General features: G+C 43.4%; 2 protein-coding genes across 2 annotated transcripts; both read right to left on the bottom strand.

The window, feature by feature from the left end:
- Window positions 1-226: 226 nt before the first annotated feature.
- Window positions 227-12377, bottom strand: cyyr1 (cysteine/tyrosine-rich 1). The gene is made up of 4 exons (XM_069675533.1): window positions 12003-12377; window positions 8080-8179; window positions 4805-4965; window positions 227-1687 (listed from the first exon to the last, which is right to left on the bottom strand). The coding sequence occupies exons 1-4, from the start codon at window positions 12088-12090 to the stop codon at window positions 1554-1556; spliced, it is 483 nt and encodes a 160-aa protein (XP_069531634.1). The 5' UTR covers window positions 12091-12377; the 3' UTR covers window positions 227-1553.
- Window positions 12378-16811: 4434 nt separating this feature from the next.
- adamts1 (ADAM metallopeptidase with thrombospondin type 1 motif, 1) lies at window positions 16812-22913 on the bottom strand. Its single transcript, XM_069675205.1, has 8 exons — window positions 21923-22913; window positions 20788-21128; window positions 20526-20658; window positions 19968-20425; window positions 19623-19809; window positions 19229-19407; window positions 18802-18977; window positions 16812-18697 (listed from the first exon to the last, which is right to left on the bottom strand). Exons 1-8 carry the CDS (start codon window positions 22542-22544, stop codon window positions 17956-17958), a joined length of 2838 nt encoding a protein of 945 aa, XP_069531306.1. The 5' UTR covers window positions 22545-22913; the 3' UTR covers window positions 16812-17955.
- Window positions 22914-23333: the final 420 nt, after the last annotated feature.

Genomic DNA, 23333 nt, shown 5'->3' with positions numbered 1-23333 from the left:
ACACACACATTTTTTTTATCTCCTACGTACGCTGAAATCAGACTCACACACGCACTTAGCCTACATCTACAATTCTCGTGCACACAAATTCCCCCTTCTTAATACAGAAAACGCATTTTAACAGTCATCGTGACACATGCGAACAAATGAGAAATACGTAGAAATACAGTTTTATAATAAAAAAACGTCACGTTTTTACATATTTTCTTTAATTTAAAAACACAGCCATAATTACATTATATAATTACATTTTAATCCCGTCCATCATTCACATCCGTTAATTGAATCAGTACGGAAAACGATTAGGGCCATACAAAAAAAATCTTGAATCAATCAGGTTTTTTATTACTTCAGCAAAAAAAAATCTTAAAGTCAAAATACAGTCAAAACTGACTTTTAAATCATTGTTTTCAGATTTTTGAGTTTAGAGTAGCCTAACAATTCTGTAAATACAGTTTTATGGAGGGTAATATTGTTTAAAGTCAGTAGCATGGGATGAAATTCGGAAATTCTGACCTTTGTTTTACTGGAAAAATACACATAAAAATGTGTCTAAGTAAGATATCCGAGTTGTAAATCAGGGTTCTGACTTTTTTCAGCAGAAGACAAAAATTATCCAAGTTAAAAAAAAAGTAAAACTTCTGAGATAAGTCAGAATTTTGCATTTAAAGAGAGAATTCTGACACTAACCAGTGATTTAAGTAACATTTCCCATCTCATCAAATCAGTCATAGTTCACTGAGGTCCATTCACTCCCCATATTAAACCTTTATTTTTAAAAAGGCAGAAGATTTACAATTTTTTCCATTTAAAGAGAATCCACTTCGGTTCAACTGAATATGGTGTGACCCCCAAGTTCACTTTACACCCTCATATTGTTTCAAGTAAGGCAAAAAAATAATAATTCATCATTTCAAGTCATCCATACTATTAAAATCGCTTTTATGCTTTCAAGTCTTTGTGTGTACACATGACAGGTCCAGACCTGACTTGCATAACACCGCTTGAGTCATCAACTTCCACCTGACATAACTCAAGTTTAAAAAAAAAAAAAGTGGTGTAACTTTCCATAAAATCAGAGTCTACATTGAGTCCTGGAAAGACCTCTCTCCTCCAGTGATGTAAGTTTCTCCTACACGCTGACAAGAGTGGTCTTCACCTTCATCAAAGCAGCGCGGTGCCTTTGATGTGCACAGGCGGGGACGGTAAGGATATTGGTTATTATTAGCGTGGAAAAAGTAGTAGCTGCAGGCTAGCTGGGCTGCTAACAGTAACAGCTACCAGAATTAGACCCTGTTGGGGTGTTCTCTTAACCACCATTGTGGGAAATTATCTTTATTTCCAGACAGTTTGGTCCAGACTGAGCTGTTGTGCAGAAGAAATGCAGAGACATGTACACCCTGCAGGCACTGCCTGTGGAAATATATTGCACTGGGACTTCCTTTTTTATTTGTGGGCCCCTTAAACTGTCTTTAACCCAGTTAGCAACAGCCATCTCCAGGCCAGCAGAGTTTCCTGTAAGCTGGCAGGTAGATTATCTGTGCTGCAAGAGTTCACTTGCGCGTGCAGCCAGGGTAAGGAGGCGGTGGGGAGTAGTTCGCCGGCCTTGGCTGAGTTGGGGTGTACGGCGGGGGGTGCAGCGCGGGAGGGTACATCTCGTAGTCGTAGGTGTATGGAGGTGGAGGACCTGAGAACAAGACAGATAAAGAAAAAGTGGGATTAGCTCAGGAGGAAGGTCACGAGCATAATTAGAAACTTCAAATGGAAAAGGTGAACAAGGCCCTCATTTTGCAAGGTTTAATGGGGCGATGGCACCATCTAGTGGCCAAGCGGAGGAACTGCACCCTCCACAGAGTGGGGTTTGATTTAACGCTGTAGAAGCTCAAAATTATGGCAGTAAGGAGCAGTTTGTTGACCACAATGCATCAGTGGCACCACGGGGGGTTACATTATTCACTGTAACATCAAAGCAGCAGAGATGAAAGAGAAGATGAATGGAGTCGGTCACTCCAATAGAAAAAGAGTTGCATCACATTTATGACGCTATTATTTTTAATAACTCACAGACTTGGCATGTTTTATTGAGGAGCTTTATTTTGAAATTACCTAAAACTTCAGACAGGAAGTAACTTAATAAATTTTATCTTTAAGCTTAAAAACAAACTAGTGTAGAATATCATCTTTGTGGCAGTGGAGCCGGAAAATAAAAGCACAACAATAACTAACATGCTTTATGGCGACAGGAAATAATTCCCACCACTGTAGCTACATACATATGCATCCATATTACATGGCTTTGTGTGTCTGAGCATCATGTTTATGAAACATGATCAGAGCTGCAGGGCAGAGCGAACAGCGCCCGTCCAGTGTAGCATGAAGGCGATACACAGAGGAGACTGAAACGTGATAAATAAATTATGAGCCCCAGAAAAAACAGCATTCCTGCAGGCTGGAGAGTGTCACAGAGTACAGACTGATACGCAGACAATGTACCTGCGAGTACAATGTGGGAACAGGATGTAACAGAGTGGATAAAAAAAATCATGCTCATGTAGGAGTTAGTAGGTACGACGTGTATTTATGTGAATTTCAAAGGCAGTTAAAAGAGCTCACGGTTAAGTGTGCATGTTTTGAAGCCTTTACGCGTTGATAGCAGCTGCTCGTTCTTTGTGTCTAGTCAGGAATGGTGCTCAAGGCCAAGGTGGATCCCGTAACATAATACACCTTTCATTTTTTTCCACATCTGCTGTTTTCTTTTCATAACTGGACGCCCGAGGACAGGAGATAAGGTATCACCGTGGCAGGATCTTTAACAGACCATCATAAAGGAGCTGGAATCACTGCTGTTATTTGTCATATAAGTTAAGTTGTAAATAATGCTTTGTAAATATTAATAAAACTTGATAGATAAGGCAGGACCATATAAGCAAAATGTTATTAACTTAAGTATAGGAAAAATATATTGTGGCCGGTGCATGTCCTTTAAAAGTTTGCATAGTAAATTGGTACTAGTTAAACTTCTACTAGGCTTTAAGTTTTAACTAATAATTTACCCACATAAATAAATGACGGTAACAGGAAATCATTAACAACTTTTATTGTGAAATAGTGGAGTGACTGCGATAGTGAAGTTTTGGCGCATGGGTAATCAATTTGTTCACTTTCAATTGTTTATAACTATCGTTTATTTACACACATAATTACATTATACATAGAGATGAGTGAAGATGGCAAGATGGCGCCGTTCTAGTGGCAGCCTGTTACAGCAGCTCTCGCCTGTCGTTTTTTTTCTCTGATTTTATTCTTTTAACTTTATACTGTACACTAGCATGTCCACTTCTGTGCACTACCAAGTCCACTTTCTGCACACTATAATGTCCACTTTGTGCGCACTAGCATGTCCACTTCAGTGCACTAGAATGTCCACTTTGTGCGCACTAGCATGTCCATTTCTGTGCACTAGCATGTCCATTTTTATGTGCATTCCCAAGTCCACTTTCTGTGCACTAGCACATCCACTTTCTGCGCACTAGCATGTCCACTTTCTGCGCGCTAACATGTCCACTTAAGTGCACTAGCACGTCCACTTTCTGCGCACTATAATGTCCACTTTCTGCGCACTAACATGTCCACTTTCTGCGCACTAACATGTCCACTTAAGTGCACTAGCATGTCCACTTTCTGCGCACTAGCATGTCCACTTTCTGCGCACTAACATGTCCACTTAAGTGCACTAGCACGTCCACTTTCTGCGCACTAGCATGTCCACTTTCTGCGCACTAGCATGTCCACTTTCTGCGCACTCACATGTCCACTTCAGTGCACTAGCAAATCCACTTTCTGCACACTATAATGTCCACTTTCTGCGCACTAGCATGTCCACTTTCTGCGCACTAACATGTCCACTTAAGTGCACTAGCACGTCCACTTTCTGCGCACTAGCATGTCCACTTTCTGCGCACTAGCATGTCCACTTTCTGCGCACTCACATGTCCACTTCAGTGCACTAGCAAATCCACTTTCTGCGCACTACCATGTCCACTTTCTGCGCACTATAATGTCCACTTTCTGCGCACTACCATGTCCACTTTCTGCGCACTATAATGTCCACTTTCTGCGTACTAACATGTCCACTTTCTCCGCACTAACATGTCCACTTCAGTGCACTTGCAAATCCACTTTCTGCACAATATAATGTTCACTTTCTGCGCACTAGCATGTCCACTACCATGTCCACTTTCTGCGCACTAGCATGTCCACTAGCATGTCCACTTTCTGCGCACTAGCATGTCCACTACCATGTCCACTTTCTGCGCACAATAAGGTCCACTTTCTGCACACTAGCATCTCCACTAACATGTCCACTTTCTGCGCACTATAATGTCCACTTTCTGCGCACAAGCATGTCCACTACCATGTCCACTTTCTGTGCACTAGCATGTCCACTACCATGTCCACTTTCTGCGCACTATAATGTCCACTTTCTGCGCACTAGCATGTCCACTTTTCTGTCCGCTATAGGTTGATCTTATCTTAAAAAGATAAGATAAACTTATCCTTTACAATTGTGTGTTTTATTAAAAGGTCGGGGCCACTTCCTGTTTTGTCTTATTTAAGAGTTTATAGTTGTAGAAACTGCTTAATCAATATTAATAGATGCTTTATGTATGCTTAATTTATCAGGAAATAATTGTTGAGGAGTGTTTTAGGATGTTTTGCTGTGTAAAACCTTTTTTGCTCCTTCAAAAGTGTGTATCAGTGTGTGTGTGTGTGTCGGTGTGTGTGTTACCCCCTGTAGACCCACCTGGGTATCCCTGTGTCACAGTGTTGATGTAGGAGGTGCTGAACACTCCGACCCGGGCTCCTCTCCCGTTCTTCATGCACATACACACGCACAGGAACAAGGCCGCCACCGCCCCCATCAGAAACACAACACCGAACACGATACCGGAGATCGCAGTGCCTCTGAAACACACAAACAAACACACACACACAAACTGTGAGCCACCCAGTGAAGTGTGAGGGGAGGCAGCTGTCTCCAACAGACATGCTAGCAATACTCCTAAGTAGCTGCCATGGAGATGGACTGCAGCATCTGATGTAACTCAGCTGTGTGATTTGTTTGTGTGCAGAGTGTGTGACAGTGTGACAGAGTGTGTGCACATTGGTGTGTGTGCTGTGTTCACTGCAGAGGAGTCTGTGAACTGGCACTTTAAAATAGAGAAACACTCATCATTAACGGGTTTGTTGCGTCTTCAGAGTCAGCGTTTGTCAGCATGTCAGAGTCAGAGTCCTGTGTGCGCTCAGGAGCAGAAAATCATGACTTATCCAGAGTCAGGCAACCTTTCACATTATGAATATTAATAATACAGATCATTCACATCGCTCTTAAAATAAACGGAAGTCTCAGAATGAGGTGAAAGTGTTAAAGCAGCTGTGCTAAATCAGGGCAGGGAGGGGTCAAAGGTCAGATCCTTTGAAGGGTCTTCTGACACTACTTAAAAGACAGCTGGTATGAGAGTTATTTGTTCTGTCTCATTTCAATCAAAACGCCAGAACTGCATCGAACCTACGCGTCTGTTAGCAGATACTCACTTCTCCCTCACCGACCAATCAAAATCAAAAAGGGGCGGGACTTTGAGGGTACAATTTCCAGGTGTGGAGCCGCTGCTAACGCCAGGACATGATTGCCAATTGTTTTCACGTTTTCTTTTTAAAATTTCCAAAGCAAATATTAAGCACACAGAGTGATTGAAAACAGTCACCACCGAGGGAAGCGGAAGTGCCGCCAGACAACGTTTGTAACCTAGCAACAGAAAGCGGCGGTGACAAGTGCTCTGAAATTGATGTTGTTAGTGGACACAGGCCCTAACAGAAGATGAAGTTTGATGATATAATTAGCAGTGGATCGTGGAAGTCATTGTTTTCAGTGTTTAAAAACAGAAGTTTTATTCAAGTTTTTATCAGTTGTGAGCAAACGTTCGCTAACTTCCGTCCTCGTTTTCTGACATATATTCTCCCTGATAATCGACCAAATAAAATGTGGAGTAATGTAAGAGCACAGCTCATCTAAATATATAACATAGGTCTTGAGTTATAAAGACATTTTAAGGTGGAAATGTTACATATTATAATCTTAATAGTGATTGCAAAAAAACGTCTTACAGCGGCCATTTTTGACATTTCTATGTTACGTATAAAAAACTGTGATTCTGAGAGATATTTTAAGCTCCCTGACAACCAAGACCGATAATGCCTGAACAGCTGCAGGCCTTGAGTCAGTCTCTATTTCATCTTCATGAAGGTCCCTGACAACAAAGAGATTTGTCAATGACAGCCTCGTGTTATGTGATCAGCTATATATAGATACAAATAGTGATCAGAGAAAGAGCTGACGGATGGAGTCTCAGCCTGCAAGACAAAACAAGCTAAGGCTAAATAATTGACCCTAGTACACCTGCTTGCTCTCTCCTATTTCCTGTTTCTTGTCAGCTGTACGATCTAATAAAAGGCAAAATGGCGAAAAATAAAAGTTTTTAAATAAGCCTAATTAGAAAACATATTCGCCAATACTGATATGTCCTGGTTATATCGGCCACTGATATCAGCTGACTGATATATCTGTCGTGCTTTAAAGAGTTCAATTTTGATCCTGCTAAAACCTCCTTCCACATGAAGTTACTTCAGTTCAAATTAACTTGAGCAATGTCATATATTTTTTTATAATTGTTTTCTTTTAGTGTCAATGCTGACAAGTGGGGAACGATACACTTAGAATATTTGAGAAAAACAAACACCAATACTGAGATATCTGTGATAGGCCCTTATCAGCCCGATATCACCAGCCAATATATCTGTCAGGCTCGAAATCCTATGTCAACATGTTATTTAAAGTTTCGTTCTCTTTTGCAACACCTATGGCGATAAACGGTAATTGCGGGAGCACGCTTCTCAGGTATCCAGACAGTCCCAATCCAGGGGCTGCAGCCTTCGCAGGAGGTGGTCCACGGAGGATGCTCCATTCAGAGCCTGCATAGACCGTTAAAGCTGAACTGAAATGAGACGGTCTGGTCTACCCTTGCGTCACCAAATGCTGCTCCTGTCGCCTAGCAACAGGTAGCTAGCAGGCTAACTAGCTAGCATAACTAACATTGTGTAAATTAACCTCTTATTTTAAAGATAATTTGTTTCAAGGGCCCTTTCGTTTTGTTAAACACGTGTAGCACTAGCTAATCAATTGAGCTGAAACCAAAAACGTTTTAAAGTGTATTCCTCAGCCGTTTAAAAGTCGGCCATCTTGTTTGAATTAGTGCGCAATGCATCTCAGGATACGATGGGCCAATATATCTGTCATGGGAAACGGAGGACGCATTTGTCGGCCGCATCTGAAGGAGGCTTCGAATTGGGACAGCCTTCGACGTGCTTCTGTGAAGGCAATCGGCCTTCGAAGCCTGCGGCCACAGTAAGTGCTGCATGTGTGACGTCCACGGTTGGCTCCGGTTGTGACTCCTGATTTTCCTGGCTGACGGTCGCTTTCCTTTTTAGACTGTTTGCTTCATCTGAGCGTCGAGTTTGTTTCTTTTTCTTTGGATTTTCACTTATTTTTGAAATTGTATCTGTAGTCATCCATCTTTTCTTTGTTTGTTCAGCCATAGTAGATTACTGTTTACTCGCAACACTTGCAGAGAGCGGAAAAGCAGCCGCTAGCTCCGCCTACCCTCTCTGGCAGACCAACCACTGCTGGCTGATGGAAAACGCGTCGCTTGTGATTTTTTCTGTGAAAGTCGCCACAGACACCCAGTCTGTAATACTGCAAATGCAAAGGCTTTCATCAGTGGGTCATAGGCTCAATCACCATTGTGTTACCTCATTCAGCGATAGATAGAGACTTAACAGAGATTTATTTAATGAAAATCTTCCAGATTATCACTTTAAGAAAAACAAACCCAGTGTTTCAAAAAGGGTGGCATTTAAGTGTCTTCAATCGTAGCTTTGTGTCGATAAGACAAAAAGAGTTCCATCAAGTCAAACGTATTCACACTGTTGCATGTTGTTTGGTGTGTCTGTGCTTGAACTTACGAGAGGACGTCGCCCACGTAGGCGTAGTAGGAGCAGCAGAAAGGCGGGGATCCATCGCAGCAGTACTCTATACAGCCTTCACACTGGGCTTCAGTGCTTCCTGCAACACAAACACACACATGCTATTAAGAATCCGCTAAAGCAGGGCGTTAAATGTTGCGGTAGGAGAAATCATTTGCAACTCCAAGAGAATAAAAGCCAGAGGGAAGTCATTAGCAGAGATAAAACCTGTGCCAAAGACTTTTAGTTGCTCTTGTATAAAAAGGTGTTAAAAGTCCACTTATAACAAAAATAGGCGATAAAAGACGCTCTTAACTCAGGTTGAGATATCCAGGAAACTTTTTATAACAGTCCCCGAAGAAAAAATAACTTGAACCTATAATGAACCCTTTCACGAACCAACCTCAGAGCACACAACCTCGACCAGCAGCCTCTATTTCAGCCTTCACGGACAGATTTAAAACAGTCGATTTATTATGAGCCCGCAGGACCGGAGAAGCACTTACCTGTTTTAAAAGAGAACCAATCAATACCTGCGGAGCGAGCGGGGGGAACAGAACTCGCCCCGCTGGCATGTATTATTGTGCTCAAGATTTTTTTAATCTCGGTTGGATTATGAAGCAGAATAAAACCATGGGAGATTTAAATAAGTCTGCAGCTACAGCAGAGAGGAAGCTCTGGAGGTTTGATTTTATCTTTATCTCAGTTTGCTCCTATTTCTGATTCATTTCACAATAAAAGCTCAAAGGAAACTCGTCGCATTCAACGTCTATTACAATGTAACAACAACCCCGAAGTCCGAACAACGATTCGAACCAGGAAGCTTCTAGCTAATTTTACAAACGCATGCGTGTTTACAGCTATATGTTCATAGATAGTAATATTTTTAAGGCCTGCAAACACAAACCTATAAGGCCTATAAGTGGCTTTTGGTTAGGCATTAGACTTATTTTTCAGCGTGACTCAATCTCTTAAAATGCTGCTTGTTTCAAATTCCTCATAAATGCAGTACCAAGACATAGACTCCACAGGAAGTGGACGTAGCCACAAAACGTCGCCCATTGGTTTGTGGACGGCTGTTTTGAAGTGCCGAGTTTAGCATTGTGGCCGACGCCATGTTTGTTTAGTGACTATGTTTGGACAAGAAGGTCGGGCTGGAGAGGAGGGAGAGGTTGGCAGAGTTATCAGAGTTATACAGTTCACCAATACCTATTAATAATAACAGACATCTGCATGCTAACAGCTAACAATCTGTTCCAGATCAAGAATTCAACTTGAGATAAATTCCCTTGACGCTGTGTCACGTTCAGCTTTCAGATTTCCCAACTTCCTCAAATGCATCACAAGTGATCGATTCGACCTCCGTTCAACAAACTTCTCATTTTAAAGTAGTGTTCTTCTCCTCGTGAGGACAGACCTGACGAAGCTTCATTTTGACTTGTTACTAATCTGCATCATGATGTTATTTCAGCAAACTTAAGAGCCGTTAATTAAAGTCAATTACAAGACAAAAAAATCACACGTGAAAAGAGAGTCTTGGCTTGAAGTCGTTTATCGCTAACCCCGGCTACACGCCATTCATGTTCACCGTTGTCCCCAGAGGCTATATGGTCGTCACACTTTAGCCGATGGGATCCGAGATTGACCGAACTAGCAGGTATATTGCTGTCTTTGCTCACCATACCTGGCTTGTTAGCTTGTTAGCTTGTTTATTGGTCATACTTTGATGCATTTGTGGCGTACCGTGTATAGGAGTCGAGATTGTCGTTAGCCTTTCTCGCAGAGCAGATTGCGAGCAAAGTGATTGGAAGACCGGCTACTTCCCCCCCCCACTGATAAACAACTCATGTCCGTCACCACAAATTAGTTAGCTAATGAGTTAGCATGTCTACAAAGGCACCGTCATTCGTAGACAGTGTAGACGCTAAAGCCGAACTGAAATGCGACGGTCTGCTCTATGGAGGATTTCCTGTTTGCGTCACCAGCTGTTTCTGCCCATCTCGTGTCACCAAATGTGGCTCCTGTCGCCCAGCAACAGGTAGCTAGTGGGCTAACTAGCTAGCATAACGTCACGGAACGTAACGTATTATCTTAAAGATTATTTGTTTCAAAAGCCCCCTTTTGTTTTGTTTTTTAATGTATACCTCTTAAACTTTTACATTTAAAGTGTATTCCTCGGCCAAGTAAGAGTCCGCCATCTTGTTTGAATTGGCGCGCAAAGAATCTTGGGATACGTCCGGGTGCGAAGGATGCACTAGATGGATCCTTCGCTGGCCGGGAAAAGGAGGCCACATCTGAAAGAGCCTTCAAAAAAGGGTAAGCCTTCAACGCGCCGCTGTGACGCAATCGGCCTTCAAATACGTCCTTCAAAAGGATGCAGCCCCTGGATTGGCAGACCGCTAACCTCTTCCTCTCCAACTCGACCTTCTTGCCCAAATATGGTCACTCCGTGGCACCAAAACAAACATGGCGTCGGCCACAATGCGTCACTCCATCCACAAACAAGTGGGTGACATCCTGTGGCTACATCCACTTCCTATAGGGAAAGTTGTTGACAGGAAGCATTTAAGGTGTCAAGTTTAAGAGGCATGGTGCATTATGGGAAGCTTGATTCATGCTGAAAATCAGAAGTCGGGATATCCGATAGTTGCTTCTTTCATCCTCACATCACTGGAGTTCCCCTTTGATAGCAGCACCGAGACATGTTGAGGGATAGATGGAAGCGACTCTAAAACCGTGGCCGGAGACAGGAAGTGCTAAAACTGTGCATGATGGACGCAGAATCGTGAGCCACCAGCTGAATTAATGAGTTTTAAGTGGGAGTTCGTTACACAACTCATGATGCAGCATGACAACTTTACATCCAACATGCTTTTTCCTGCTACGAGCAAACATGTCCTCCGCAGGATAAATTACATGCTTTTGTGTGTGTGATTAATGTGGTTCTCTCCCCCTCCCTCAACCTTTATAGCTCAGCCAAAGCCTCCATATTGAAAAGCATTGTACACACAGCTGTGCCTCTGTGTGTGTACTCGTCTCAACCTGCTGCCACGACACGAGACTCTCTCTCTCATCTGAAGGCTTCCCCCCCCCCTTGTGAGCTGTGGGTTTCTCCGAGTGTTTGGAGTCTTGAAAACACTTAAAAAAAATGAAGGAGTCTGCAAAAGCAAGCGAGCTCTGTGCACATGTGTGTGGATCTGCTTTCTCTCAGCAATCACTCACTCTTAAATGATGTGCGCCTGGAGGCATGTGTGCACATTTCCAGGTCACATACTGTCTTTAAATCACTGCTGGAGGATGCTTTTTTTTGCTGCAGAAAACTCTTAAAAATAAAGTGCATTTATAAGACAGAAAACATGCTTCTCAGTACTCAAATCAAGTTTTAATGGATGTGCCCTTAATTATGGAGGTCACAGTAAACCCGCCTTTTAATTTAACACAACGCCCCCCCTGCATAAAAGCTGCTATATTCCCATGCAAATGCCTCCAGGAGGTCCCACCACCAGCAGCAGCAGCCTTCTGGTGCTGCTCCGTCTGGGTGGTCCTCAAGAGGTCCTGGCTCCTGTCTCTCCACACGCTGGGAGACAATAGTGCTATGTCCTTTACCCCCACCACCCAACCCCTTTTCACACACACTGCAACTCCACCAGATAGTCCTAGTTCCCCCTGCCCCCCTCGTAACAAGACTGTACTAAAGAATTAAAAGTTTGCAGCAGTTTTTCTGCTTAATTAGGCCTTCAAAATAAAATATTTTAATATAAAATCTATCAAAGGTTTTTCTTAAATGTCTTCAGTTTCAGTCATTTCCCAGCTTATTTTTAAGGCTTGAATACTCAAATCCTTAATTTAAAAAAAGCGGGAGTTGATTTATGGACATGTAGCAGCTGGAAAAGTGGACTTTCAATGATTAATTAAAAACTCACCGGTGAATAAACAAAGCAGCAACGAGCTCCTCAGCAATTTCCATCTCACCGCCTGCGTCCTCCTCCTTCTCCTCCAGAGGTTTTCCATGACCCTTCTCTCCTCTTAGTCCACCTTCCGGGAAGCTTTTATTTTCTTAATCAATGACAGTGGATTAGACAAAAAGCGCGTCTATCAGTCACCTATCTGGCTCTTCCCGCAGCATTGTTGAACCCCCTCCTCTCAACAAACCGCTCCATTTGAGTTTGGGTTTATTGAAGTATTTCCCCTCCAAAGTAAAAGTTCCGTTTGTTCCTCCACGTGTGAGCGAGCGTCTTCTCTGCCGTTGTGTCCTCCTGTAGTGTTTCCACACCTCCGACCGACCGCCGAGGTTTTTGTTCCCCTCCCCCGCAGTCCCCCCGTCGCTCCCCAGTTTGCTCAAATTACCCTGTTGAGTTTACACTGAGGAGAGAGAGAGCGCGAGAGGGTGAGAGAGAGAGCAGTAGTCAGCCGTAATATTAAAACAGGACTTCCGGTCTATATTTTCAAAATAATATTGTATTTTTTACTTGTATAGAAATACTTAAAATTAATAGTTTATAATCGTTTTTTTATTTACTCCTTTATATTTTTATTTCCATATATCCATTACTGATATTTGTAATAAAATACATTTGTTATTTAGTGTTTAGTCTTTTTTAATTGTATCTTTTTCTCAAAATAACAATGTATTAATATGTAGCTAATTGTCTATGGGTATGTGGATACACACATATATAAATGCATAAGAATAACATATATTCATATATTTAAATATAAAAAGATAACTAGTCAACATGTTTGAAATAAATTTCAATCAATTTAAATTACAATATTTACTTGTTAATATTTATATTTTATTTGTGTTCATCCTTAACTCACAGGTTTGTGTTTTTATTAATATGAGTTGACTTTATACCTTAAAAAAATGTTTTCATTTGTTTAAATGTTTTTATTATAATATCATAATACTAGGAAATTAAGTAACTATATAGTTTTAGGTTTGTATTATCAAAATAACATAGTGCATGGTTGTTTTTTGTTCAATTTAGGATTGGTGACATCTAGCAAACCCAATCAATACATCAAACATAACTCCAATAAATCTCACTTTTATGTGTGCCAAAAAATCTCTTCCTTTTTCTCATTTGAATATTAGACCTAATTAGATTTTTTGTGGTTACTTGTTCAGCTTTGCTGTTCTCATTCTTAGCTGTTAATTGGGGGCATTAGGAGCATTAGGACCTAATTTGTCCTGGATGTGTAATTAAATCTCATTCTGATAAAAAAAAAACACATCCTTGTTTGCTATTCACTAATCCTGAAGTGACCTTTACGTGTAAAAGACAAAACCTAAAGACGTTTTTCTGTCAGATAGATTTAAAGTTAACAGGCTTTACAAACAAATGATTATAAAATACTACCTCCTAATAGGTCCAGTGCTGTGCTGTAAAGGTGACTAGCTTATATAGTCCCAGTATTAGTGATAAGTAAAGTTGTATTAAGTCATAGTCACAGTCATATCTAATGGCGATTAAACGCTTTTGTGCTTTTATTTTGAAGTCAAAATTACTTTCCCGGTCTCCTGCTTTGAAGCTTGACGGAGCAATGGAAAACTGTATGCGTTGACTTCTGACAGTATAAAATGTCTTTTTAAACAGTCAATCATTTCTACATAATGTGCGCGTGTGCACGTGCACTCTTTGAAGTCAGCCTGCTCTTCCCCGCTTCCTGGCAGTGCCCCCTACTTCACGCGCTGCCGTGACATCATGACCCGTATCAAGATGAAAGAGGAATCAGACCGTAATGACCCAAAGGCGGGTACAACGTGCTGCTTTGCACCTGTGTGAGAATCGACTCAGGGAGTTTTCACACACTTTTACATGAACCGCCATGTTTCTTTCTTTGTAAGGTTTAAGGCTGTCACTGAGGCGTTATGTCACACTCAAACAGATATATTTCACATGTAATTTCCCGTCCTTTTTTGGCCATTATTTAACTACGCAAAACATAGGGAAGAAAGTTATTTAACTTTCATGTAGGTGAACAACCAGCAGGCTTCTGCTAAAAGTAGTTTCCTTCTCTAATCCTTAAAAGTGCTTGTTGTTGCCAGGAGCTTGGCACTGCACAGCGGGCACTTTTTTCTCTAAAGTGGTTGGACACGATATTTTCTTCATGCAGCATGTAAGAAGGAAAAAGAAGCTTAGATTTACAGCTTAAATATTACCCTTGTTGAGAATAAGAGAAGGGGTAGACCACCAACCCCCACACATCTCCCTCTTATGCTTGTGCTAACCTGCAGGGACCAAACTACAGTCATAAAAGTGATAATTAAAGAGCTTAATTATAGTTCTGGAAAGGCTCCTGGTAGGCTGGGAACACTAACAACTATAAAAGCGGAAAAACATGATCACAGTATGCATATTTAATATTCTGGCATCATTTTAAGGTAAAAGTAGCAGCAACACGGCAGCAACTCCTTCCTTTATATGCTATGATGCATGAGGAAAATTGTTATGTTTCCTGATATGATTTAATTAGTATATTCAACATATTAAAGCTTTTGGCGACAATGGATTAAACATGTATGCCGCTTCCTTTGATGATTAAAAACTGCATTTAATCTGCCATAATTTACACAAACTTTTATGGGAAACCAAGGGTGGCAAAAGGAGGAAGATAATTTACTTCTCGGAAATGCCACCCACATGGAGCAGCGATGATTCATAACGCCTTCCAGATGTTTCTTTTAAAGCGGTAATGATGTCTTGGGACATGAACAAATAAGCAGCCAAGAAAGTAGGCATAGGTTTCATTCAAAGCGTGCGTATTAAAGATGGCGTTTTGTGTGTTTTTCTTTGTCAATCATGAAATCAAAGAAGAAACATGCGGTCTGCTTCCTCGCCTGCAGCACTTGTTTAGGCGGACAGATTCTGGTACCACATTATGCAGATTACAGAGATGGCCAATCTTCTTTTTAACCAGCCATAATTACAGGATAATGATTTCCTTTGTGCGGCGGTGGGAGCCGACAAGGCGGGAGAGCATCTTCCTCAGGGCCCGACAGGAAGTGCCACACAGGCAAGGCTGCAGATTTAAGGGACAGTGCTGATGTGTTTTCTGTTCACAGCTGGAGTCAGGACGGTTAAGGGGGGGGATCCCTGACCACAGCGATCAAAGGAGCAGAAAGATAAAAGTTGGGTAGGGATGCAATCAAAAGCAAAAAACACTGCATGTATATTTTAACATAATTATTGATTAAAAAACACTTAAATATCTTATTTTTCAAAGTGCATTTTAAGTTGATGTATCTCGACACAAAAGTCTTGTTTTTTTTACTATATGATTAATGATACATGAGTTGCACCCCTCCTTACCTCGCAGTCAGCCATGCTTGCTGTTTAAGGGGGTCGTGGCTCAACTGCAGTCCATTTTAGATGATGCGGAAAACTGTGATTGGCTAATAGACAACTGAATGAAATTGAACAGATTTCTAAGCTTTAAATATTGTATAAATGTTTTATATGCGCTGAAAAATAAATGATTTCTTAATTAAAAGTCAAATAAAGACTCAAGGTTGGATTCCTTTTTGCCCTCCAGCAGTTTAACCCATGTTAAAAAGGCTGCTGGGAGATTGAGTTTGTGTGTAAACACTCCCACCTAGTGGACGAGACAAGAATTACAAACAAATGTACTTTCCACATCTACTGTATATTAAGTCTCAGAAGGATGCCAAACTGCGAGTAACTTCACAGGAGTCTCAACAACTGCAGTGAGGACATTCCTGCTTTGTGAGGACCTCTCTTCACTACTTCAAAGGACAGTTTAAAGTTAATTCTTGGTTGTAAGGGTAAGGTAAGTTTAGATGAGAGTTAAGGTTGTGGTTGGGCGATTTTTAGGGTGAGACGCTGGAGAATGCATAGTTTGATTAAGTGTCCTCATAAGTACAGAAAGACAAACATGTATGTGTGACTTTTTGCTGACTACGGAAGCCCTTAGCGGACATGCATCCACACATTTTATGCCTGTGATAAAGACTTATTTCCGACTTATTTATCTCGTTAGCTCAAGATAACAAAGCTAATTTCTCGTGATAACAACAGGCTGGTCACTGTGATATTGCAGACCATGCTAATGAGGTGCAGTAAGTTTGTTTGTGCCTTTGCAACTCTGGGGATACGAGTGATCACCTGACGTAACGGTGGTGCCTCGTCATTATCTCATGTTAATGAGATCTCCAGAAAACAACCAGAAATAAGTCGTTTTCACAGGAATAAAATGTATGGATGCATGTCTGCTAAGGGCTTCCGTAGCTAATCTCATTCCACTTAAAAGGTGTAGTACACTTGGAATTAGTTGCTCATACTGTAAATGGTTTCGAGGCTCATAAAGAGGTCTATAATGCACGACCATAATGTAAATTCATTGCCTCTGCTGTGATGTAATCATGCACAAATATTTCTGTATTATGTCAGGATGGTTAAATGTCTTCAACGTGGTCTTTTCAAATACTTCTGATTGTGTTTTTCTGAATAAAATCTACAAATTGTTGTTTTACAGAAATGAATAAGGTGAAAAATCATGTACCAGACAATTGTAGCAAACCTAAGAGCACTGGGATGCATATATATTTAGTGATATATGGCAGCCTTGGACATGTCAGCATACTATAATAAGGGTACAATTGGCAGGCGAGGTAACGAGTGTCACTGTTGTAGACATTGTTAAAGTAAGTGGTTGATAAAGTGTGTGTTTGTGCACCTTCCAACAACAAACACTCTGGAGACATGAGCTGCACAAGTCAATGTGATACTTTATTCATGAACCTAGGACCATATATATATATATTCTTATATATAAAACACTGTATAAATACTCTATATATTCTACTCCCTTCTGTGATCTCAATAACAAATAAAAAATAATATTAAAAAAAGCCACATGATTATATTTAACAGGCTGTACAAAAATAAATAATGTTTGGATATTCTGTACAAAAGGAAAAAGACATGATAGAAAAAAAACAAGGTGCCTTCGCAGAAGGCAGGAGAGACTTACTTATGAAGTAGTAGCAGGAGACAAGTCCCTCTTTAGGTCTCCACACACGCACACTGATACACATACGCTCACACACACGCACTCCTCTTTGGTCTTTGAAGAGTTCCCTCATTATAGGCTGTGTACATGAGGGCAAGATATGGCTAAAGGACAAAGTACTGTGTACTGAGGCATTTAGAGACAACTGGGTGTTAACATGTGCCGCTGGCAAAAACAAAGATGAAGTGCTACAGGTCTGTGATAAATAAACTGGCAGTTTGAACATAAACACTATGACTATTTGCTATCTTATATTCCATACCTGATGGGCTGAGCAAGTACAATATGAGCTCTTCTCTTTCATATGTTAATAAACTCTGCAGTAACCTTCCCCCACCCGACCCCTACGTCTGTCCAGCCCAGCTTGGACAAACATCATACACATGCATTAAAATATACACACAATCCCACTCACGCACTCACACACACAAGCATGACATTGGCACAGTAAGCAGCATGCTCCTTTAGGAAATCAGGAATGTCCATGCTTTCTTCCCCTTGATGGGAGGTAAAATGTGCCACTGCTGCACCGAGGCAAGACAGGCAGCGAGCTGTAATCAGTCTTTGTTACTGCTGCTACATGCTAGCGCCAATTGGACAGATGTCTGCCTTAGAAATGGATGGAGGTCATGGGTAAAAACTTGCCTTGCAGACCCATAGACATGCAGGGACTCCAGGGAACCAGTGAAAACTTGCAGCACTCTGGCTCTGGATGTAAACATTCACCTGCCTCTTCAGATTGTCCGTTGGCAAAAAGGAGGCAATGAAGATCAGAGTTTTTATCTGATGTCCTTCTGAAAGCTTGGTTTACGAAAGGAGGTTAGATCTTGGAAGCAGTCCTTAACAGGCACCCTGATTGCACAGTTCCAGCAGGGGTCGCGGCCGGTCTTTGGAGTCACAGCTGTCGTGTGTTAGCGTGCGCCCATCGTGCCCGATGCAGCGCAGTTGGCGTTTGCGGAAGCCTCTGCCACAGGTTTTGGAGCATGCCGACCATTCTCCGAGAAGCCAGGAGGGACACTGTTGGACAGAGCAGGATCTTGAAGCCAAGGGGCGCAGCTCCTCTGGACAATCTCTTGAGGGACGACCCTGAGGATCTAGACACACCACCTCTCTTTGCTGCATACCTCCTCCACAAGTCTGCGAGCATGGACCCCACTCCCTCAGGGTCCATTCAGCTCCACCGACCTCTCTGATGGCATTGATGGACTGGCGGCGGCCTCCGTCTTTGTTGGAGACTGAAGCAGCGTTTTTAGGTCTTGGTGCAAAGTAGCTGTACTTAACCCGGGGCCTAGGCGCCTCCCCAACAGACAGCACCTGGATGGTGAGGGGCTCAGGGAGTGGGGCGAAGCTTCGGAGGCGCTCCAGGGTGGCAGAGGAGCCGCTGTATCGCAACAGTGACCCTTGCAAGGCGATGTCAGTCTCCATGGTCATCAGCTTGTAATCACCATTTAGCAGGTAGTTTCCATCTTGGCGACGGACTGCTAAGTAGCTGTTATCATGACGGCCGTTGCCTGGGGCACGTTGCTTGACATCCACGTGGGTGGCACCAGCAGGGATGACTACAACGTCCTGATAACCAGGCCTGAAACAGAGAAAGACAGAGGTTAGATTTGGACATAGGACATCTATGTTTTGGTTCAGTGTGCATTATGTTTGTGGACAACCAAAAATCAGTTTGATTTTTACCTTGCACGCTCCAGAGAGCCAGACACTTTCTTGCACGTAGAACCGTCTCCACCGCATATACCACACTTATCAAAGCGCTTGTTGGAGCCGATGACACGATCACACCCAGCCTTGACACACTGGCCTTGAACGCAAACTGAGGTGGAGTCTGGACTGCAGGGTGTGCCGTCAGCCACCTTGGGGCAGCAGAGAAACACAAAAAGAATTTAGAGCCTTGTCTTGTAAAGCTGTTACATAAGAGTCTGAGTCAAAGGTAAAGAGTAAAAGTCTCTTCTGCAGCAAGACAGTGGCCTAAGGGCTGAGAGAAATTACAATGGCTGATCCTTAAACTTGCAGGTCTGCACAAGTAGCAGGCCTGTTATAAGATAAACTAAGGCCCTGAGAATGTTGTAACACCATTCTAAAACTAGCATGTAGCAAATCTCACCTTGGATTTGAGGACAAAGAAGTATCCAGTCCCCTTGGCCCGGCACACCAGCTTGCAGCGGTCTTTGGGTGAAACTCCAGCATACTTGGGCACCCACTCAACACCCTCGCCTGAACCCAGTGACACTTGGGCTGACATGTCGTTGTGGGCCAGGCACTGTTCCTCGCGGAATGACAGGCCTGAGAAAGAGGCAGAGAGAGGTCAGATTTACTGCTTGTGTAGCATGACCTGCATGCTAACTTTCACACCAATGTGCAAACACATCAAACATCAAGACTTTTACTTTCAAGCAAAGAACACATTGCTTTCAAGCTGCAGAACAACCACAGTAAACTGAAGTGTTTAGAACATTTCTCAAATTTTATCCCAGATTAATTATTCAAAGATCTCGTACCATTGGTGTCAGGGCAGGCCTCCGTGTTACAGGACCGGTACTGGATCCTCTTGCCCTCACAGTACTTGCCCCCGTTCTTGGGCAAAGGGTTGTCGCAGGATCGGAAGGAGTACTGCACACCTCCACCGCAGGTCCGAGAGCAGTCGCCCCAAGGACCCCACAGTCCCCAGCCACCATTGACAGGAGTCTGAAAGCACCAAGGACATGACGATTACAAGTCTGAACAGGGTTTGAGTTAGCTAATGATTCCAAGCTTGGTTTCAACCAAAGGCGAATGAATTACTTTTGGATTGTGCAGAGTTTTTGGGTGTTTCAAAGAGTAATTATAATGGGTTTGGTTCCTACCTGGTGTTTGGCAGCCTGGATCTTCGTGAGACACTGCCCAGCCAAGCAGTAGCTGTCATGCCCACATGGCGTTCCATCGGCCCAGGGGAAGTTCTTGGTCTGGCACACCAGCAAACCATTGGACGTCGTCACAGTGCACCAAAGAGCTGCACATGTGGTGCTCAGATCTGGGCAGTGCTGGGAATCTTCACCAAAGGTCAGCCTACACTGATGGTCGGCATCATAGACTGTCCCGGGTAGAGGCTGGGGGAGCACCTGAGGTTTGACTGGCTTATCCAGCAGGCACTGACCATGGCCGTTGTCCAGGAAGGTGGTGACCATAAGGGCGGAGCAAGGAGACCAAGGCTCCTGCTGATCCAGGTTGGACAAGGTGGAAGCCATCATGTGGGAGCCCCAGTGGGCGCCGTTGACGCCGGAGCACAGCTGGGCATCATCATGAGGCATGTTAAAGACGTGGCCTGGAGGAAGGAAAAGAAATAACATCTTTGAGCATCTCGCGTGTGGTTAGATCGGTTTTTTACACAAAGAACAGGGATTATTTTTCCTATTCCCACTTACCAAGCTCATGAGCCACAGTAAATGCCGCTTGCAGCCCGTCATCCTCAATGATTGAGCAGCTTCGGTCAGGGTCGCAAACTGTTCCAACATCAGCCATGCCAAGGGTGTCACAGGAGTGGGCACCACACAGGTCCTACACAGACAACAGAGCAACAGACATCTTTGAATACTCTTAAATGATAGTTCCTTTCCATTTATTTTCTATAAGTGAACCATTTTCAGCCTTAACACACTTCCTCCTTCTTCTACTATTCCAACGTACCGTCCTTGTGAAGAGCACAGCAGTGTCATAATGCTCAGGATGGCGGTCACTGGGCGGGTTGTGCTGCCGCTGCCACTGGCAGAAGTTGCGGAGGGTCATGGCGGCGTTTGATGACACCTGAGGGCCCCGCTCCTCCTCATACACCACCAGCAGCTTCACCACCGCCAGGCTGATGGAGTTGTGGATGCTGGGGTGGCGGTAGAGGCGAGATGCCACTGCCATGATGGTCAGCAGGTAGGGTTTCAGCCCGGCACCGTGGAACTCGGCCATGGACTGGTCGGCCACTATCATTATCTCCAGGTAGCGAGGGGTGGAAACAAAACGGCGGGCTCTGTGGTGAGCTGAGGGGAGAGAAGAGAAAAAGAGAGGTCAGATCAAGCTAGGTTCAAGGGTCATGTGAGCTGATATCAGGTTTCACTCCTAGTTTTACTGCACTCTAACTTTGAAGTAATTTTTGATAGAAATTATTCTGTTTCTCTGGAACTATTTGCACACTGCAAAGCTCAGCCAATGCTCTAAATAGCAGACACAAAGGCTCGTTTTTTCCGGATGTGCCTGGAGGAGCCTGGCTGTGACTCAGCGTCACACCACCGACGGCTCCTCCTCCTCAGGGTCCGCATTCCTACTATGACCTTCTCTGGTTGGAAAGTTATGCGAGTGAGAAAGGCTGAGAGGAGAGAAAATCCTTTCTGGGGAAACATTTCTGCCGGAGAGAGTTGTACCAGGAGGCGAGTTTACACGTCTCAGTACTGCCGGGCTCTGGCTGGCTCCAACCCCGCTGCACCCCTCCCCTTCCTCCGTCACTCCTCCTACTCTTTCCCCTTGGAGAAGTTTCCCCCCTCTCTCCTCTCCACCCCTCCTCATCTTGCTGTCAAAGAGGTAGCTGAGTCCACTGCGCATGCTGTGCAACCTGGCACATTTTCAACTCCAGCTGACAGCAGTTTGATCTGCACAATAACCGCAGCTACTGAATTTACTTCTTTTTATTACTCTTTTACCTAACTCTAGAGAGTAGAAAAACCAAACCTTTCGTTTTGTTTGCAACTTTAAACTTTGCTGGTCTAATAATTCCAATGTAGTCTTTTATTAAGTTAGTAAAGTGCGTAAAATGCGCACTGGATTTCTGCTGAAGTACCTGTCTGGTCTGCGTTAGCGGCTCCTTTCCCTGCTTCTTTCTCCAGATTCTTTGGCACCCTCTCCTCGTCCTCGTTGACCCCACACTTGGAGCTCCCCTCCTCAGCCAAAGTTGCCCGTCCTCTCCGGCGGATGATGTGGACATCCTCCTCGGTGCCCAGGAAGCCACTGGAGTTAAGGGGCTGAATAAAATACTCTTCACCCTGAAAGTAGAATCCGCCCCTGAGTCCGTGGCACAGGTTGAGCGCAGCGGCGGAGTGCTCCTCTCCGTTCACCGTGCCTGAGAAGAAACAACCCGGTTCGGCTCCACTCTTGGGTTCCTGTGTGGGTTCGGATTCGGGACTCCCCACCAAGTGGAAGACAAAACCCGGAGCCAAGAAGGTCTGGTCAGGCTCTAGCTGCAAGACCAGCTCCTTGCCAAATACGTCCAATCGGTACTCCCTCATCTCCGCCTCCTTCTCCTTCTCCTCCGGGGAGAGAGTCCGCCACGGTTCGGATTCGCTCTCCGACCGGGCCGTTGGGTCTAGTCTGACGGGCACCACGGTGCTCTCCTCCCAGGCGCTGTGCGCCGTGCTGACGCACAGAGCGGCAATAAAACCAATGGAAACGTGTAAAAGCAACATCGTATTACTGAAATCCGACAAATGGAAGAATTAATTGATAATAAAGTCACTACGAGGAAGCAAGTAAATCCTTTTAAAGGTTTTCCACTATAAGCTACAAACCCAAAGTCTTTGAACTTCCACAAAACTGTCCCCAAAATTACGCACAAGCATAAAAATCTAAAAAAGGATCAAATCCAGTGCAAAACTTTAAAGTTATGTGCCGGTCTGACTTGTTGCAAAAAGTCCTTTCATTAAATGAAAATAAAATGTGGATCTCGGCAGTAAATTCCAACAGGTCTTTTTCTCTCCAAAACTCAGCAGATGTCTCAGTTTCTCTCTTTGAGTTCGGGGGCAGGTTTTTCCTCTGCTGGCCCGTTTAGTCTGTTCGCTGCTCTTGCCTTGCAGTCAGAACAGAGCCGGTCCCTCCTATATATCCCCCTGCCCCGGGACCACCCCTTTCCTGAGGGCCCTTTGATCTGAGAGGGGCCAAATCCCGTGCGCAACGAAAACGCACCAGGAACCTGGAGCATTGCCATAATAATCAATCATTGTGGAGGGAAGGGAGCTTTGGGCAGAGGAGTGTTTTCTTCTTCTCACTGTGTTTGTGTCTCACAAGATGTACACTTACAGTTATAACCAGCAAATATTAGAACTACATGCCTTCTAGAAATATAATCTTACAGTCTGATGCATCTATTTACCCAAAGTTTCAGGATAAAAGTGGCCAAAACAAAAACCTAAAACTTCTGGGAAAGTTTCTGTGCTTTACTTTCTAACTTTTTTTACTCAGTTATATTGTTAACTCAG

Source organism: Semicossyphus pulcher, unplaced genomic scaffold (assembly GCF_022749685.1).
Source record: "Semicossyphus pulcher isolate SPU_LCO1_2020_fin unplaced genomic scaffold, fSemPul1.0.p SCAF_24, whole genome shotgun sequence".
In the NCBI taxonomy this organism is placed as follows: domain Eukaryota; kingdom Metazoa; phylum Chordata; class Actinopteri; order Labriformes; family Labridae; genus Semicossyphus; species Semicossyphus pulcher.
Note: the sequence above shows the minus strand (reverse complement) of the source record. Positions and strands in the feature narration are given on the sequence as shown.

Coding starts and splice junctions, on each gene's coding strand:
- cyyr1 (XM_069675533.1), bottom strand. CDS start 12,090: ATGGAAAACCTCTGGAGGAGAAGGAGGAGGACGCAGGCGGTGAGATGG. Junction 4,966..8,079: donor TACGTGGGCGACGTCCTCTC/GTAAGTTCAAGC, acceptor TGTGTGTTTCAG/AGGCACTGCGATCTCCGGTA. Junction 1,688..4,804: donor TGTGACACAGGGATACCCAG/GTGGGTCTACAG, acceptor TCTTGTTCTCAG/GTCCTCCACCTCCATACACC.
- adamts1 (XM_069675205.1), bottom strand. CDS start 22,544: ATGTTGCTTTTACACGTTTCCATTGGTTTTATTGCCGCTCTGTGCGTC. Junction 19,810..19,967: donor TCCAGGCTGCCAAACACCAG/GTAGGAACCAAA, acceptor TGGTGCTTTCAG/ACTCCTGTCAATGGTGGCTG. Junction 19,408..19,622: donor GGCCTGCCCTGACACCAATG/GTACGAGATCTT, acceptor CCTCTTTCTCAG/GCCTGTCATTCCGCGAGGAA.